Below are 18,770 nucleotides of genomic sequence, written 5' to 3'. Positions count from 1 at the left end.
CAGGCTTTTGTATCTCCTGCCCGATGGGAGACGGAAGAAGAGAGAATGTCCAGGTTGGGAGGGGTCTTTGATTATGCTGACTGCTTTACCGAGGCAGTGAAGTCCATGGAGGGGAGGCTGGTTTCCGTGATGTGCTGAGGTGTGTCCACAACTCCAGTTTCTTGTGGTCACAGGCAGAGCAGTTGCCATACCAAGTCGCTTACTCTTGCGCCTAACACACCATCTCTGCAAAAACTATTCCCAAAATCTGATCTCTTGTCTAAGAAAGTAAATCAGAGCCCTCTCTGGTGGGTGTGTCAGGGTCCATGATGTTCCTTGAAGAACCCTGGCTATTATTTCTATCCAAACCAACATATTAACTGCTCATTTTGCTTGCGGCACTCAAACTATGTGCTAGGTCTCCCTTGAATGCCCAAGTTTCAGTAACAAATGTGCCTCATTGAATGTGAGCTCCTTCTGTAGCGAATCTGTGAAAGGATCTGTATGTTTATTTGTGCATTTTTGCTTACCTTTATTTCTTGTGTTTCATTTCTTGGTTCTGCTCAGGAATGTTTTTCTTGTCCCCTTCTCATTGGTGTTTGTCAAAAATCAGGGAATTTTCCAGTTAAAGGCAGTCTCCACAGAAATGGAAATTGATAAGCTTGAGAAGGTGCAGAAAAGATTCACAAGGATGTAACCCGGACAGGAGGGCTTGGGTTATAAGGAGAGGCTGGGACTGTTTTCCTGTGAGTGAAGGAGGCCGAGGGGTAACCTTATAGAGGTTTATAAAATCATGAGGGGTGTAGATAAGGTGGATGGTCACCATCTTTTTCCCAGGGTAGGGGAGACTAAAAGTAGGGAGCTTAGGTTTAAGGTGAGAGGGGAAAGATGTAAAAGGGCCTGAATGGCAAGTTTTTCCACACAGGGTGGTAAGTGTATGGAACGAGCTGCCAGAGCAAGTGGTAGAGGTAGGAACATTTACAACACCTACATGACATTCAGACAGGTAAGGTTTAGAGGGAAATGGGCCAATGGGACTATCTCAGGGAGGCACCTTGGGTCAACATGGACAAGTTGGGCCAAAGGGCTGTTTCCATGCTGTCTGACTCTACAATAATACACACTTCAGAGTCATACAAACAAACATCTCTTTATAAAATGTCTATCATTCAAACAAAGCTGGATCCATCAGCACATCATTTGGCAGAGAACCACATCTCTCACTGTTTAAATGGCAGCACTGAGTCATTTGAAGTGAAACACAGCACTTATTTAGGTGCCTTACAAAGCACCTAAAGACTTATTTGTAAAGACTTTCTTTACAAAGACTTCTTTAAAATTAACCAGTCTACACTTCTAAATAAGGGAACTTTTCTTTCTGCCTTCCACAACCACCACTATCTTGATGGTTTCACCAAGCCAAATTAACACTCAGCAATATAGGCAACCTTTGCTTTACGGCGGGGAGGGAGAAAATGGTCCATAATTGCAATTTTCCAAAATGCAAAGCTATGTCATCTGCACATTTGTCAAGAAGCACAAATTGAAAATAAAGTTCTCCTCCCTGCACAGATTCCACAAGAGTGAATTTTATTCCGTATCTCAAGTTTTTGGGTAGTGATCGGAGGGGGGGGGGGGGGGCGGGGGTGGGTGGAAGGGGATGAAACCACCTGTACCTACTTTCAAATTAACTGAGGAATTCTGACTCTAACCCTCCACAAGAATGAAAAGCAAACCTTAAGTGCAAGGATTTCAGAACAACTTGTTCAAAAATGAAACACATGCAAACATTTAACATAGAAATTAAATGAAAAGATCCAAAACAAGAGAAATCCATATAACATCATGCATTCAAAATTGCACTGAGACCAAGAAAGTTCCAATTTAATGAATGTCACTCAATGGGTTAAGAATCTGTCGTCTAAAATCCAATTTCTGGGTCCAAGTTTGCTCTTTGCCACAGAAGATCAATAGCATAAACTGCTGTTTAAAAAATTATTAAACCTTGCTAAAATTCACAAGATTTATAAAAATTTATGGAACTCCATTGGCATGGCTTCTGAAACCTCATGCAAATTTTCAAATAAATTGCTTTCTCTTGATAAAGGTTGGTGTGCTGCAGGCACTAATGACAGAGGTTTCTCTCAACGTGGAACACTGGTCAAAACATGATTAAGATACAAAGTAATGAGCTGAAGCAGCAAAAACCTAATCACAAATCATTTCTATAGACTCATTATGTCTATATTTGTGAGCCATTGTCTCCAGCAAAATAAGGCCTCAAAATAACTTGGCAAAAACAAGCCATATGTTAATTCTTTTTGATGTTCCAAGCATTATTTAAGCATTCCGCGCTAATGATAAATCTATTAAGTAGTACTCCGCCTGACAATTTGCATTTATACAGCTTATGTTTTCAAAAGCACAGCACAAAGCTCCAAGGCACTTCAAACCTAACAACCACCTGGAGAGTTATTTGAGTAAATGGCCAATAGCTTTATTAAAGAGAGGTAGGTTTTAAGGAGTGCCCAACAGAAGAAATGAGAAGGAGGGCTGTGAAGGGGTTTGATAGAAGGAATTCCATAATTTGAAGACTTTGGAAGTCAAGGGGCACCAAAAAAAATCTAGTCAGTGGAGCTGCTCCCACTCAGCTAGTGACCTGGGCTTGACACTGAACTCTGCTGCTGCCTGTGTGGAGTTTGCAGATTCCCCCTTGGACCGCAAGGGTTTCCTCTGGGTGCTCCAGTTTCCTCCCAAGTCCCATAGATGAACAGGTTGGTTGACCATTGTAAATTGCCCCTAGTGTGCAGGTGATTGGTAAAATCTGTGGGGAGCTGACAGAAATGCAGGGAGATTTTAAAAAAGGACTAGTACAAGTCATTGCCTGATGGTTTTTATGGACTCATTGGGCCAAAGGGCTTGTTTCCATGCTACGTAACACTATGAAGATAAGTGAACAGCACTGGAGGGCAGGCACTTCAAGGACAGGACGAAATTCTAGAGGTGGAGGGTGAGACCATGAAAGGATGAATAAGGACGAGAATATTTAAAGCAAGGCATCAATATATTGCGAGACAAGGATGATCAGCACACACAAGGACACAAGGCAAAAAGGACTGTACCCTGGCAGCAGAATTTTGGACGGCCAAGTTTACCAATGGTGAAACAAGGAGTGTGACCCAGTCGGCCAGTATGCAACAGAACAGGAGGTAACAATGGCCTGGATAAGCTTCAGCAGCTGAAGCAGAAATGAGCAACGTTGGTGAAATGCAAATTGATGAGGAGGCTGAATTATAATTTGCTGACTGCACACAATCAAAAGATGGTGTGCAAGTTAGGAAATAACTGTCAAAACTCTTACAGTTGGCTACAATTATATATTTAAAGCTCACAGTTTGGATCTTTAGTGCACACTTTCCAGCTTGGGGCACACAAATCTCAAACAACTTTAAAAATGCTGGCAGTCTGAGCAAAGCTGACAACGCAAACTTATAACCAAGCCAATTGCCTCAAGAAAGCTTAATTTAAATTCCTTTCCACTACATTGAACTTCAGAAGTTTTTTTTTAATGCCGATGGGTTGCATAATTTGTTTGCAGTGAATATCAAAATCAAATGACCTCAGGAATGCATCATTCCCAATCACCTCTATACATTATAGTGCACATTTCTTAAATAGATGAACATTGCAAGACAGCATCCATGAAAAGATAAGGAACATGTCTGCAAGTAATTACTAACTTCCATTAAAAGGCTAAACTTTAAGGAGATGCCTGGGACTAAATTCCAAACTCAAAAGACAGTTTGGTAATGGGTCAACAATCAGAAGTCACAAGCAATGACCTGGAAAATGGAAAACAATTAAAGCTCCCATTTATTAAAATGGAACTCTGACCTCTTATTAACTAGAATTGTGGGGTTGGTGAGATAAAACATGACTTTATTTAATGATTTTAAAACCATCTGCATGTTTGAAGATTGATGAGGTTCTTGATCCACCTTACAGCCTTATTCCACCCATAATTCAACCTAAACATTGGCTGGGCTGCACTTGGAGCATTGTCTGCAGTTCTGTTTACCAATAATATGAAGGACATGATTAAGCTAGAGGGTGCAGAAAAGATTCACAAGATGTTGCCTGAATTATCAGGAGAAATTAGATAGGCTATGTCTGTTTTCTCTGGAGCAAAGATGGCCAAGAAGTGATATTATAGTGGTATATAAAATTATGAGGATAGATAGCCAGTGTTTCTCCCATGGTAGGAATCCTAAAACTAGAGGGCAAAGGTTTAAGGAGAGAGGGAGGGGTAAATTTTTCCAGAGTAGTTGGTATCTGGAATGATCTGCCAGGAGGTGGAGGAGGCAAGAACAGTAACAACATTTAAGAGGTATCTTGACAGGTACTTGAATAATTAGGGCACAGAGGGATTTTGGAATTAATAAAGGCAAGTGGCACCAGTACAGATAGGCACAATGGTCAGCATAGATGTGGTGGGCTGTAGGGCCTAATTCCACACTGTATAACCCTATGACGCTATAATTTCTTTACACCTAGCAACCATACTTGTGTTTGTGAACAAATAATATGCATTGTTGGTCACTATTGGTAGGCCTGTAAATGGTGAAAATTAATGCTGCATTTGGAAACGATCACACATTTGTAAAAGCAATGTTGGCCATTCTTGTTTTTTTTTGTTCATACATACAAATTGTCCCAGTTCAAGTACTTGATACTGTTCTAAAAATGTTCCACAAAAAGAGCAAGACCTTGTTCATTAGCAAAAACAACCAAACACTGATAAAGTTATTCAAAGCTTTTAACCTTGCCTCATTGCAAAACTGCCAGGATATCATATCAAGTTAGCAAATACTTGGAGTTTCACAAAGTATTTGCAGTATTAGAGTTGATAAAGGAAGCTAGCTGAATTACAATGTTAAACAATGGCTTTAAAAAAAAATTACTTCTTTATGTTCAGTGAGATTTGGTCTCATCCGAGATGTGCATACATGTAAAGGTCTCATACAATTTATTTTTCTTCAAACTCACAAGTTGATTGAGCAGTACATTTCTGTCCAACACAGAGATGGCAAAGTCAAATTTTGATATCTGGAGCAGGGCAGGAGAATGGGAATGAGTAGTTGTTGACTGAACAGGTTATCAATCTCTTCCTTTAAATTTAGGAATTCAGCAGACAGTTAGAAAAGAGTAGCAACAAAGAAAGCCTCACTAATTTCAGTGTGTTTTTTTCGAGGAGGTAACTAAAGAGATTGATGAAGGCAGTGCAGTAAACATTGTAAGGTGTTTGACAAGGTCCCGCATGGTAGACTGGTCCAGAGATCAAGACAGATGGGATCCAAGGCAAGCTAGCTAATTGGCTCCAAAATTGGCTTTATGATAGGAGGCAAAGTTCGAAGGACTGGTTGGAATTCTGTGACCAGTGGTGTACGCCAAGGCACCCTTGTCATTTGTGACATATCTCAATGACTTGGATGCAAATACAAGGAGGTATGATTGGCAAGTTTGCGGATGGACACAAAAGTTGGTGCTGTTGTGGGGGGGGGGGGGGGGGGGGGGGGAGAGAGAGAGAGAAATGTTGTCCAAGGCTACAGCAGGATATAGATCAGATAAAAACCTAGGTGGAGTGTTGGCAGATGGAATTTAATCCTGATGAGTGCAAGATGATACATCTTGAGAAGGCAAATGGATATCCTGATAAGTGTTTAATTCTTTTAGATTACATAAGATTGTACTAGAAGGAAAATAGCTCATTCAGGATCAATCTTTGTTGTAATATTGCCCCCATTGTAGACTCTGCTTATCAATTTCATTTTCTGAAAGAGACAATGTTCACTGGTAAAATGCAATGGGCAGGCAGGATCACATTAGTCTCATCAAGTCTGATAAGCTGTTAAACTCATAGATGATTACCTACAACTTATTTGCACAGGAATCATTGAGTTCCGGAATCTGACCTTTAGTAAACTGGCATCAATTGCTTTTCATGGGATCTATTCCATTGATTCACATCACTTCCATAAATTACCTTTCATCCTCCTGATTCATGGAAATTTTCTAATGCATTAATAATGCCCAAAACAGTTAACAAAATGTAACTTATCCAAACAGCTGCCATTTTTGAAACAGTTGTAATGAAGACTTAACTAGATGCCACTCAGTGTTAATAGCAATAATTGGTATTTTGGACCTTTCAACATTTCAATGCAAACGAAGCCCCCTAAATCACTACTTCCATCCCATCTCCCCACCCAAACTCAAATGGTGCAAGAACCTTTCCTCACATCACATCAATCAATGGCAGTTTGTATTATGCAAGAACAGAAATTACTGGGTCCTTTCATGTAACACTGACACCCTTCACACCACATCCACTGAGCATCGCTTCAACCACCCAGGCCACAGTTCAGCTCTAATCAAGCTTCTGATTCTCCCTCCCAATATATCACTCTTCAATTAGATGACAACTGCTTCTTTTTTTAAAAAAAGCTACATGAAACACTGGAGCTGCTTTCCCAAGTTAGAGGCATAATATAAATTCAAGGGGATTCTCCAACCAGAATCAAAACTCAAAGTCAACTTTGAGTTGAGCTTGTGCCAAGAATTGAACCAGCTTCAAGTTTCCTCCTTTAGATTTTAAAATCTCATCAGTTGTTTTGGTGGAAATTACAAATCCAAGAACTACTTGCTGACACATCACAATCTGGACCCATCTTCAAAAGGTTAATTGTCTTTTTAGTAAACCATCTAAATTTGTCTGACACTTTGGCAAATTCAGTCAATGGCACGTCGGTCTTATTTCGAGATGTACTTTGAAATGAATGTCATACTGGGTTAATGGTTATGAGAATGCAAACTCTTCTATTTGTAATCCAGAAGATTGATAAAACCACAGGCTATGCATCATAATGGGTCTGCATTGAATCATAGAAAACTGGCAATGCAGAAGGAAACCATTCGGCCTATTGTGTCCATGCCAATCAAAAATGAACTACTCAGCCTCATCTCATGTTCCAGCACTAGGTCTGTAGCCCTGTAGGAGTGCTTTAATGTGACATGGGTTTTCATCTCTACCAACCTGAGGCAATGAGCTCCAGACCTCACCACTCGAAGTGGAGAAACATTTCCTGATATCACTTCTAATTTTTTTTTTTTAAATCACTTCCTTCAAATCTGTGCAATTAGTTCTTATCAAGCAGTAATTCCTACTTACTCTATCTGGCCCCCTCATCATTTTATACATCTCAATTGTGCCTCCTTTCAGTTTCCTCTGATCCAAAACAAAAACAACCCCAACATATTCAATCCTTTTCAGCAACATATTCATAAGTCACCAACCCCCTCGCCCAACCTCCAGTTTAATCACATCTTTTCATGCAAGATGGTGACCCAAACTGTACACAATACTCATTGAGATGCACACGCTAAATCCTATATGTGATAGATGTAAATCGAAAGTGGCTTCTTTGACACATATGTTTTGGTCCTGTCCTCTTTTGGAAAAACATTGGAAAGATATTTTTAACATTATTTCAAACGTATTGAAGATTGATTTACAACCTCATCCTATCACTGCAATTTTTGGTTTACCAAGGATAGAATCTGGCCATCTATCTACCTCTGCTAACCGTATGATTGCCTTTGTTACATTAATGGCCAAACGATCCATTTTGCTTAAATGGAAGGATCCAATACCCCCTACTACTTTTCAATAGTTCTCTCAAACTATATCATGTTTAAACTTGGAAAAAATTAGGAGTGGTACTGTTGATCCTTTGCTTAATTTGAGGAAGTTTGGAGTCCATTTATTCAATATTTTCACATGATATAGATCCCCTTATAATAACCTTTCAATTTAGAGGAACGGCATTGACGACATAATATTGCTCTGTTTCTGTTGAGAAATTTTAGTCCAGTTTTTTCTTCTGTTTTTTTTTTGAATTTTTTTTTTCTTTAGCTTAGTTTGGTTTGATATATTGTTTATAATTTTTCTTATTGTTTTGGGGATTTTTTTTCTTTTATAATAAATCTTTTTCTTTTATATTATATTCATTCACTAACAGATCGTTGGATCTACAGATTTTTTTATACTTTATTGTTCTTTATGATTATCCATGTCATGATTGTTCTTCTGATCTCTTTGTATTACATGTATAAACATTGATATATTAATCTGTATTAACTTGAAAACTAATAAAAAGATTGAAAAAGAAAGACATGCACATGCACTTCAGGATCAGTTGAAAATGTTTGTTATCTTAAATGGCAGCTTAAAAGAAAATTAAAATGTCAGCAGTCTGGCAACTAACAAGTTGAACTTATACTTAAGATCCAAAACATCCAGAAGGAGACAATTCCTGTGTGATTGCTTCCAGATCACAAGCCTCAGCAAATTTCACACAGTACATACCACTTAAGTGGAATCAATGCCATATTTTCCCCCTCTTACCCTCCCCACACCACATGCAGAATGAATCTGGTCAAAAGCGATTAATCAGAGTGTGCCTCAGAGTTTGCAGTTAAAAATAAGTGGACTAATAGGGCTCAGCGTTACTGAATAGTGACTCATACAACAACTTCCTGAAACCAAACACACATTTAAACTAAGAAGTTATGAATTTGCAGACTGAAATGCATTACTTCCCTAGACGATAACTAAATAATTGCCACTGAAATATGCTCAGCCACAAAGTTGGACACCAAGAGAAAAAAATAGGTTGTGTCTATTAAAGTGAACTTTAATAGCGAGTTAAGTTTTAATTAGTACCAAACTATTTCCCTGACAAAAAATTAACCCTCAAAGTATCAGTACTTCAGATTTTAATTAATGAAGGTGTTGGAAAAAAGTGTACCTTTTCTACCTCTTTTGTGTCTCCAATCTTTACATTTGCTTTTTTTAAAAAAAAGTAATGACATTATGTTGAATTGACTATTCTAATCGTTCCTGGTGATCACTGTAATTTAGCCAAGAATATTTCATTCTGATTGGGTTTGAGGACATCCAAACCCTCAAATGGATGTTGTGCTGTTTCACCTTAGTTGCCAACACATTTGAGGCAGAGTCAGGTGGTTTCGATTCATGGCCAGGTCCCATTTTAGAATCTTAAACACAAATATTTAGGTTGACATTCCAGAGGAGCACTGCACTGTTGAAAATACTGTCTTTTAAATGGGATATTAAAGCAAATCCCCAACTGTCTTCTCAAGTGGGTGCAAGAAGTTATCGCTTATGTCATGTATTACATATGTCCTATAATCAACATCAGATTATCTGGGTATTTGCTATACACAGATCAGCTGTTGCTTTTCCTGCATGACAACAGTGACCACAGATAAAACATAAGAAATAGGAGGCCATTCAGGCTCTCACATATTGCAACAGAGGGTCAATCCTTTAACTCAACACACTTTCCTGTACGGACTCCATACTTTGTGATACCATAAATATCCAAAAGTCTATCTCCACATGGAATATACTCAGTGACTGAACTTTTACAGCCCTCTTGAATAGAAAATTCCAAAGATTCACCTGCCCCTGAAGTTTCCCACCTCAATTCTGAATGGCTGACTTATTTTGAGACTGTGACCCCCTGGATCCAGACATGTTGACAAGGGGAAACCATCCTTGCAACTGCCCTGTCAAGGTTCATAAGAATTTTATATGTTGCAATGTGATTATCTCTCATTCTTCCAAACCCTAGAGTACAGGAATAGTTTGCTTAATCTCAAAAGAACAATTCCACCCCACCCGTTCCATGAATCAATATGGTGAATCCTCGTGGAACTCTCTCTATTGCAAACATACACCTCCTTAGGTAGGGAGACTAGACTTGTACACAATATTCCAGGTGCAGTCTCAGCAGAGCCCATTATAAATTATAGTATGTATTTATTCTTGTACTCAAAGCTTCTTGCATTAGAGGCCAATGTACTGTTTACCTTCCTAATTCTTCCTTGTACAAGGTCACTTCAATCCCTTTGAACGCCAAAACCTTTCATCCGCTCACTATTTAAAAAAAAATTTCTACCAAGTGAATGACCTCATATTTTCCACATATTTTGCCTTGTTCTCACCCATGTACTTAGCCTGTTTATTTCCTGCTTACATCATCCATGTCGTAACTCACTGCAACCCAGCTGTGTCATTAGCAAAGTTGGATGTATATTATATTTGGTTACCTCATCCAAATCACTGATAGAGATTGGGAACAATTCAGAGCCCTGCAGCATTTGAGCACTACTCAGAGGTTCTCAAACAGAAGATGACCCATTTACTCCTAATCCCACCAAACCACCTCCCCCCCCCCCCCCCCCCCCCCCCCCAATTCTGTGTGTTAACCACTCCACAATCCACATCAATGCATCAGCTCTAACCCTAACAACCCTAAAGGTTTAATAACCTCTTACGTGGCACTTTGTCATTCGTCTTCCAAAAGTCCAAATACGCCACATCCACTACTCTGCCAGTTAGAACCTCAAAAAAAATCTCTCACTTGTAACAAGGTGTACGGTTTGAGAGAAAAGGAAGTTTCCCCAAACCTATGAAAACTTAGACAACCAATTCTCAATAGGGGCCAGTACTGACTGGGAAGATGAACCTCTTTGAGAAGAAGTTAACCTAATCTGTTGTCAAGAATATTGTATAATTGGGAGCGTTTTGTTTAATGATAAAACCTCAATGCATCAAATGCAATTTAGATACTTTAAAAGAGAAAAATAACAATCACTTAAACTTTTGTGCTTTGCACAGATTTAGTGTAAAATGTGGCATGCTCTTTGGAAAAAATAGCACAACAGCTCACCCAAACATAATTAGGTTCCAATTTTTTTTCCAACCATTAAAGTTCATTGCAAAAACATTATTTGGAGTATGTTTGTTGTGGACTTAGAATAATTGAATAGCTCGTTAAATGTCCAAGTTCTTAATTTTTTGGGACTAAGGTAGGGGAAAGAAAATACCGAATTCTTGGTTTGAAGAATAAACCTATCCCAGGGTTATGTGCCATTATGAAAAGAACCAGATTGATCAGCAGGTAACCTTTTCCTAAAAGGAAAAGATCAGCAAAAGGGCTTTACTGAAAGGGAATAAAATGCATTAAATATCTTCATCACAGATTAAGTTTTATTATGGAAACTGCATTCTGTAAAATCCAAATCAAAAGATACAAAACATCACCATTTAATTAAATGCAAGAAACTGGACCAGGAGTTGGCCATTCAGATCCATGGCCTATTCCACCATTCAATAAGATCATGGCTGATCATTCACTTCAATCACCATTTTCCAGCCCCATTCCCATTATGCCCCTGATTCCTTTAATATCCAGAGATCTATAAATCTGCTTTGAATGTATTCAAAGATGAGCTTTCACTGTCTCTAGGGTAGAGAATTTCATAGATTCATCACCTCCTGAATGAAGAAATCTCTACTCATTTCAGTCTGAAATGGCCTGGCCCTTATTTTGAGACTTTGAACCCCAGCTGTGGATTTTTCAGCCAATGCAACCATCCTTTCTGCACCCCTGCTGCACATTTCAACGTGGTCACCCACTATTCTCCTAAACTCGAGAGAATAGACTTAGCCTTTTCAAAAGATCCCATGGCAAACCAGTGAGCAGCAGGTCCTCCTATCCTTGCTTAACCACCAGCATTAAAACAGCTTAAGTGGTCATTCATCTCCATTGCTGTTACTGAGGCAGGAAGCTGACTGCCAAATAACTATAATTTCACAGAGTTATCAGCTAGCTGCATGGAACTTGAAGCCGAGGCATTCATACAAATACTTACTCATCCATCATTTGACTATTATGCAAAAATCCTCTGGAGGTCATTTTTAAAAGCAGCCGTTAACCCATTTAAAACAAGACAGAAAACATTAACAAATACTATAAATACAAGAGAAAATTAAACACTTGACAAAGGTTAATGAGTTTGTCAAATTAGTTCACAACGGGGACAAATTAATCAATATGAATAATGCACAGTCAAAGTCCATAACCATATAGGGTAAGAGATCAATTACAATGTGTGAGTACTGGTGCAACTGTGTTTCAATTGATAAAGTCAACATTGTAGACAGATATTCATAAATTGAAGTAAAATAACTTTATACCTTTAAATCCCTCTTCATCTAATACCAATGTATAGTCATCAGTCATCTCTGTCAGGCTGAAAAACTTGCACCTGCACCAGCAAAAATAAGAGAGAGAGATATCAGCACAAAGTATAAGCAATACACAGTTTAGGACACTTCCCAGCTAGATGCACGGGCGAGAGAGAGGGCGAGAGAGAAAAAAAAATCAGTAATTGCTCAACTCAATTGTCTACTTAATAGTTTTAAGGCAATCAGCACCGAAAGCATTCAGGAATTAGGAAATCTTGAAAAATCAAAAAAACTGCAGATGTTGGAAAACTAAAGTAAAAACAGAAAATACTGGAAGTAGTCAGCAGGTCAGGTGACATCCGTGGGAAGAGAAACAGAGTTAATGTTGCAGTTGGGATCCTTTGTTAGAACTGGGAGGGAGACAAAAGCAGCTCAATTACCTGCGGAGGGGATGGGGGGGGGGGGGTGATGTCACTGATAGGATAAAAACTGGGTTATCAGGGGGATAATCTGTAAACTGCTGGTCAATGAGCAAATTTGAAAATCTTACCAATCTGCCTCCTTACTGAGATAAAAACTGGAAATATTGAGTATTTGCTGCATTTTCTGTTTTATTTCAGATTTTCAGCACCTGCAGGTTTTTTTTAAAAAACCGAAGGAGTTTTTTTTCCCTCCCCATGGTAGAGGGACCTAGTCCTTGGTGCAATGCATCAGCAGTCTTTAAGAATATTTTATTGCTATCCAAATAATGTGAATTGTTGTGCTGTGCAGGGTTAACTTTACAAGAGTTAACTATAGTGGATATTTTTTGACTTATTTTAGCTACAACCATCCCATCACAGATGGTGAATGGGATTTTCCAAGGAGCCAATTGAACCACAATTGCAAAATGTACTCCCAATGGACCTGAGACTACCAACAGAAGTACATTGCAGAATGTACAGACTGATGTATAGGAGATCCAAGAAGCCTAATCATAGGCTTTGCTTGGACAGCCATCATGATGGAATACATCAAGGATATACATTCTCCCCGTGTTCTGCGTGGGTTTCCTCCGGGTGCTCTGGTTTCCTCCCACATTCCAAAGATGTACGGGTTAGGAAGTTGTGGGCATGCTATGTTGGCGCCGGAAGCATAGCGACACTTGCGGGTTGCCCCCAGAGCACTCTACGCAAAAGATGCATTTCACTGTGCGTTTCGATGTACGTGACTAATAAAGATATCTTATCTTACATTTTTAATAGGGAAAGCAGTGCTGCATTTTACAAGTTAGTACTATAAGATGGACTCTTGACCTCATAATCTACCTCATTATGACCTTGCACCTTATTGTCTACCTACAGTGCACTTTCTCTGTAGCTGTGACACTTTACTCTGCATTCTGTATTGTTTTACCTTGTACTACCTCAATGCACTGTTGTAATAAATTGAACTGTATGCAAGACAAGTTTTTCACTGTACCTTGGTACAAGTGACAATAATAAACTAAAAGGTTTAACTGAGTCATTGGTCTTTGCAATCTTCCCACCTATGCTGGCATTTCTCATGTTGAACTTGGAGACCCAACAACTGTTATTGGTGTGGCATCCCTCTCTAGCCTCATTGGTGGTGCCTCATCTCAACACAGTTATATAACATGTCAACACTCCAGCAACTGCCAGGCTCACTTCTTCCTCACCAGTTTCTTGGGTACCTTGCACTCAGAAATCATGCTGCCTATGTGACCCTTTCAAAATTCCCTCAATCTTCCCAATTCTTAGGACTATACCCCTCCACAATCTTTGCAATATCCCATTTTCTCATCTCTGACTTGCTTCAAGGTCTCAGCACATGAACTTTATCATTCAAACTGAACTTCTTGCCTTTGTGGTTTTTGTTGTGATGTTTACTTTGTTTCAACTACCTTTCTTCCACCTTCCATTCCAAATTAGGGGCTGAACCAGACAAACACATCTTGTCACTGTGCCTCAGCATTTCCACAGGAGCATGTCCCATCACAGGGCATAGCATTGATCCATGCTGATAATTCATTTACCTTCCCAGATGGTGTTTCATATTGCTTTTTACTACACATGCTGACTTTTCAGCTTCACCACTTGAAGCTGGGTGGCAAGAAATAGAGTGATGCTTTTTTTTCCTCCTTGTGAATTGTTTAAAGGGCAAAACCTGGACTATTATCCAATTAAATAGAAAGACCACAGTTTACAAAATGGATCAGAGTTCCTCCACTGTATGGTAATAAATTAACCATAATCTATTTCGAATGGCCTTCAGCTAACATCAAAGAATGGTCCGTGTCTTTCTCACAATAACCTACGGACTTGCTGGATTGGGCTGAACCACTTTCACACCTAAAGTGCTGCTCTTGGTGCTTAGGCTCTGCAGTTCTGGCAAACTATATACTTGCTAGCTACCTCACCCAGATCTTTGTTCATACCAAGACAATAAGCATGCCACAGCTAAGGCATTCTAATTTCTACTTAAACATACCACACTAAGTTCTTCTGCAATCCTCCTTCATAATTCTTTGGATATAAGTACTCCATAATCCCATTTAATGAAATACCAATTTATTGGCAGCTTGCAGCGGTGATGGGAAAACATTCCTATCTGACATATCTGAATCAATCTAACTTTTCAACATTTCAAAACCAGAACCATTCACATTATTCACTATTTCCATTGCTACAAGGAAATCACCCTCTTCTCTAAAGCATATTTTCTATATATGTTGTAACTTCTACATAGAGGCAATCAACAAGGCATCTGGAATGATGTCTGCATGGCACACAAAAGATTTTTACTGTATTTCAGTATGTGACAATAATAAACCAATATCTGCCAAAACTAGAAATAAGCAACACTCACTAACATTCAGGTTTCTTGGTTTGTATTGTAGTTTCTACCTTCTCCTTCTCTAGATAGGGACAATTTACATCTCCTTTCAGGCCTAGGTAAATTACTTCCTTCTGCACAAAAGGGATATTGATTTTTCTCAAACTTTACATTGCGCTGATGGACCCTTCTGAATATGGTGACCATTACAATTAGGATACCATCTGTCCAAGTAAACAATGAACAGCTCCTCGCAGTGTCTTATCCAGGGTTGCCTGAATGTTTCTCATGAGGACATCATAGAAGTGCACAAATACAATACCTTCCAGGGATTAATTATTAGATACAGTTGACTTGCTGCATTCACATTCTAAGCTTGCACCCAGCTGAATAAGTAGAACTTTATGAAGATCTTGGCCTTAGCCAATTTGGCTTTCAGATCTGAGAGGTTGCCAGAGAGTGTTGTTTATCATCCAAAATTCTGTTAATGGTCAATATAAAACTTCCATAGCACCAGAAACTCTCACCTCCTTTAGGGACTACAGCAGTGGATTTCACCCAATCATGGTGCAGTGCCTACCACATCATTCAGTTTGTTTGCTTTTCTTTCACACACACCTTCTGTATAGCATAGCTCAAACATCATCTATAATTTGCTGATGACACCACTATTGTTGGTGGAATCTCGGATGACGACGAGGCGGCATACAGGAGTGAGATAGATTGGTTGGTTGAGTGGTGTCGCAACAACAACCTCACACTCAACGTCAGCAAGACCAAGGAAATTATTATGGACTTCAGGAAGGGGAAGTCAGGAGAACACACACCAGTCCTCAATGAGAGGTCTGCAATGGAAAGGATGAGCAGCTTCAAGTTGCTAGGCGTCAACATCTCAGAGGATCTATCCTGGGCCCAACACATTGATGCAATTACAAAGGTGTCATGCCTGCGGCTCTACTTAGTTAGGGGTTTGAGGAGATTTGGTACGTCACCAAAGACTCAAAAACTTCTATAGACTTATGGTGGAGAGCATTCTGTCTGGTTGCATCACAGCCTCATGTGGAGGCTCCAATGCACAGGATCACAAGAGGCTGCAGAGGGTTGTAGACTCGGCCAGTTGGATCACGGACACAACCCTCCCCACAATCAAGGACATCTTCAAGAGGCAGTGCCTCAAGAAGGCAGCATCCATCACTAAAGACCCTCACTATCCGGGACATGCTCTCTCATTACTGCCATCAGTGAGGAGGTACAAGAGCCTTAAGACCCACAGTCAATGATTCAGAAACAACTTCTTCCCCTCCGCCATCAGATTTCTGAACAGTCAATGAACACTACCTATTTATTTTAGTAATTTATAGTAATTTGATGTCTTTGCACTGTACTGCTGCCGCTAAACAACAAATTTCACATCATTTAAGTCAGTGATAATAAATCTGACTCGGATATATTGTATTGGTCAAGGTTTGGACAAAATCAGCATGGCATTTGATTTAGTGCCTTTTCGTACCAGAATACAAATCATTAAACATATCCTCATATCTCCATGGAAGTTTCTTTAAAAATGGGCATGATATATTCACTTGAAATACACTTTTCCAACTCATCATTGGTTTCCTCAGCCAGCCCAGCAGTAGCAGGATTAGTCCAATTCACATAATCAACCACAATTGGTACCTTCACTTCATGCTCATTAAGACTACACATTCTATTCAACCTCATATTTACAGAGTTTTAGCAGAATACATTCTCAACTTCATTGCATTTCTTGTAAATACCACTTTACTAAAATTCTTAACACATGTATCCCTGACCATGATTGAGCAACCAGCAGCTGTGGCAAAATTCATGTTGATACCTAGACTATTAGCTTTTACCATAGTTTTGAGATCATTCCATATTTCCTCCATGGCTCTGGTGGCATGGGTGCTGTTTAAAAATGCATTCCTTTCATTGCTCATCTGGTTTGGTATTATGCAAGCTTCCATATGTGGCTTTCTGATGTGATTACTGTCCTTCCATTGAAACAGTTTGACCACCAATATTGACTAAAAAAAAAATCTTCATTTTAGTCATGAACCTACTTGCTCGTTTTCTGCAATTAAAGTATCTTGTAGCACTAAACACTCAATTACAATGGCTTCAGCTTTTCCTACAAGACGCCATCTTTCATAACACATAGTTTACATAGGTCTGGCTGAATGCCAATGCTCCTCCTTTTGCTCCGTTGTCCCATACCATTCAGCATGGCAAAGTTGTTTTGCATTTTAAAAAAAAACATTTCATTCACGTAGCTATCTCACATGCTTTATTAGACACAAGATCTCACATTTTAATAAGTTAAACCAGAAGTGCTTGTCAACTAGTCTGCACACAAATTTACAATGCTGTGACAGACTATATTAAAACAAAAGATCATTTCCACAGCCAGGGATCATTTTCCACCCACCCCCCACATCAGGAGAAGATGACTCAAATCACTTGTCTTTCAAAATCCACAATGGAATCCAGGGTTCCTACAGAGGCCAATGGGTTTTATTTTACAGACCAATCTTGACAGTTCTGTCCAAGTGCAATATTTTATAGCATTTACAATAAAACAATAAACCTGTAAAAGTTCTGGTAGAGATGAGGGTATAGCTGTAAATATTTAAAACCAAAGTTATTGGATAATTGTCAGATATCAAAATAAGTAATCTGCATAGTTCCCTTCATTGTTCCTACATAATATGAAGCACAAAATATGAAACAAATAAAATGAACAAGGCTGCCATTACTATTGAACAAAACGTGCTGTCAGACAAGCAGCTGATGTACAAAACAAAAGCTAAATTTAATTGTAATTTTCATTCAAATATCCCAGCACCAGTGCCTATTGTTATTAAAGACCTCCTACTTGTACACTATTCCTAATTGGAAGATATTTTAACATTAACTGCCCTCCCAATTCACATAATGATAACCACCAGAGGATTCCCTCAGACTTTACTTTTCTCGTATGCATGCTTTCAAGCACACATTAAAGAGAAGGCACAAGGTCCAAATCATTCAGTACAAGATGGACAATGCAAAGCATCATTTCAAATGCAATATTTCATTTGTCAGATTTACGACCATAGCATCGCTAAGCTTAAAATTAATCAGTTACACGAAAAAAGCTTTATAAAGACTTGCCACCTACCCTCGAAAAGAAAATTTAGTGGTGTGGTGGTGCAGCAGTTATATTACCAGACAGGTAATCCAGATGCCTGGACTAACAATCTAAAGACCAGAGTTCAAACCCCACCCTGCAGCTCTAGAAGCCAGATAAGTATAATCGCAGGGAGTGGGACCAAAGAGTTTGGTTAAGCAGAGTGGGTCATGGCCCATATGGTGCATCAACACCAAATGGGCCACGACCGGCTGGACCAAATAATTGGTTCTGTCAAAGTCAAAATCAAAGTCGAGTGTTCTATGTTCCGATCAACTAATCATTTTGTTTTATTGCAATTTGTAGAGCCTTGCTGTCCACAAATTAGCTGCCACTATTGTCCACATAAACTGGGCATCCTTGAGTGTGGCTCAAAAGGCTGGTATGCAGGTATAGAGAGTAATTAGGAAAGATAAAAGAATGTTATTGTTTATGTCATATTTGGCACAACATAGGAAGCCATTCAGTCTATGCCACTCTCACAGTGATCCCATCAGTTTCAATCAACCAATTGTTTCCCTGTAATCTGTTCTCTCTCACATGCCAATCAACTCTCCTGATTCTCCTGCCAGCCACCCATACACGAGGCAATTTACAGCAGCTAAATAACCTACCAACCCACAGATATTTGGGACACAAACACCCGGG

The 18,770-nt window shown here is 39.2% G+C and overlaps 1 protein-coding gene across 2 annotated transcripts in view; it reads right to left on the bottom strand.

Annotated features, from left to right (window-relative positions):
• LOC127579300 (cytosolic arginine sensor for mTORC1 subunit 2-like) overlaps positions 1–18,770 on the bottom strand; it is a 50,110-nt gene that overhangs the window by 27,847 nt on the left and 3,493 nt on the right. For both annotated transcript variants that reach the window (XM_052032000.1, XM_052031999.1), the window contains exon 2: positions 12,107–12,177. In XM_052032000.1, coding sequence (XP_051887960.1) covers positions 12,107–12,152 — 46 coding nt within the window. In that variant the 5' untranslated portion in view covers positions 12,153–12,177. The remainder of the gene's footprint in view (positions 1–12,106; positions 12,178–18,770) is intronic.

The sequence above is a fragment of the Pristis pectinata genome, chromosome 17 (assembly GCF_009764475.1).
Source record: "Pristis pectinata isolate sPriPec2 chromosome 17, sPriPec2.1.pri, whole genome shotgun sequence".
NCBI lineage: Eukaryota > Metazoa > Chordata > Chondrichthyes > Rhinopristiformes > Pristidae > Pristis > Pristis pectinata.
This window is presented reverse-complemented; position numbering and strand designations above follow the sequence as displayed.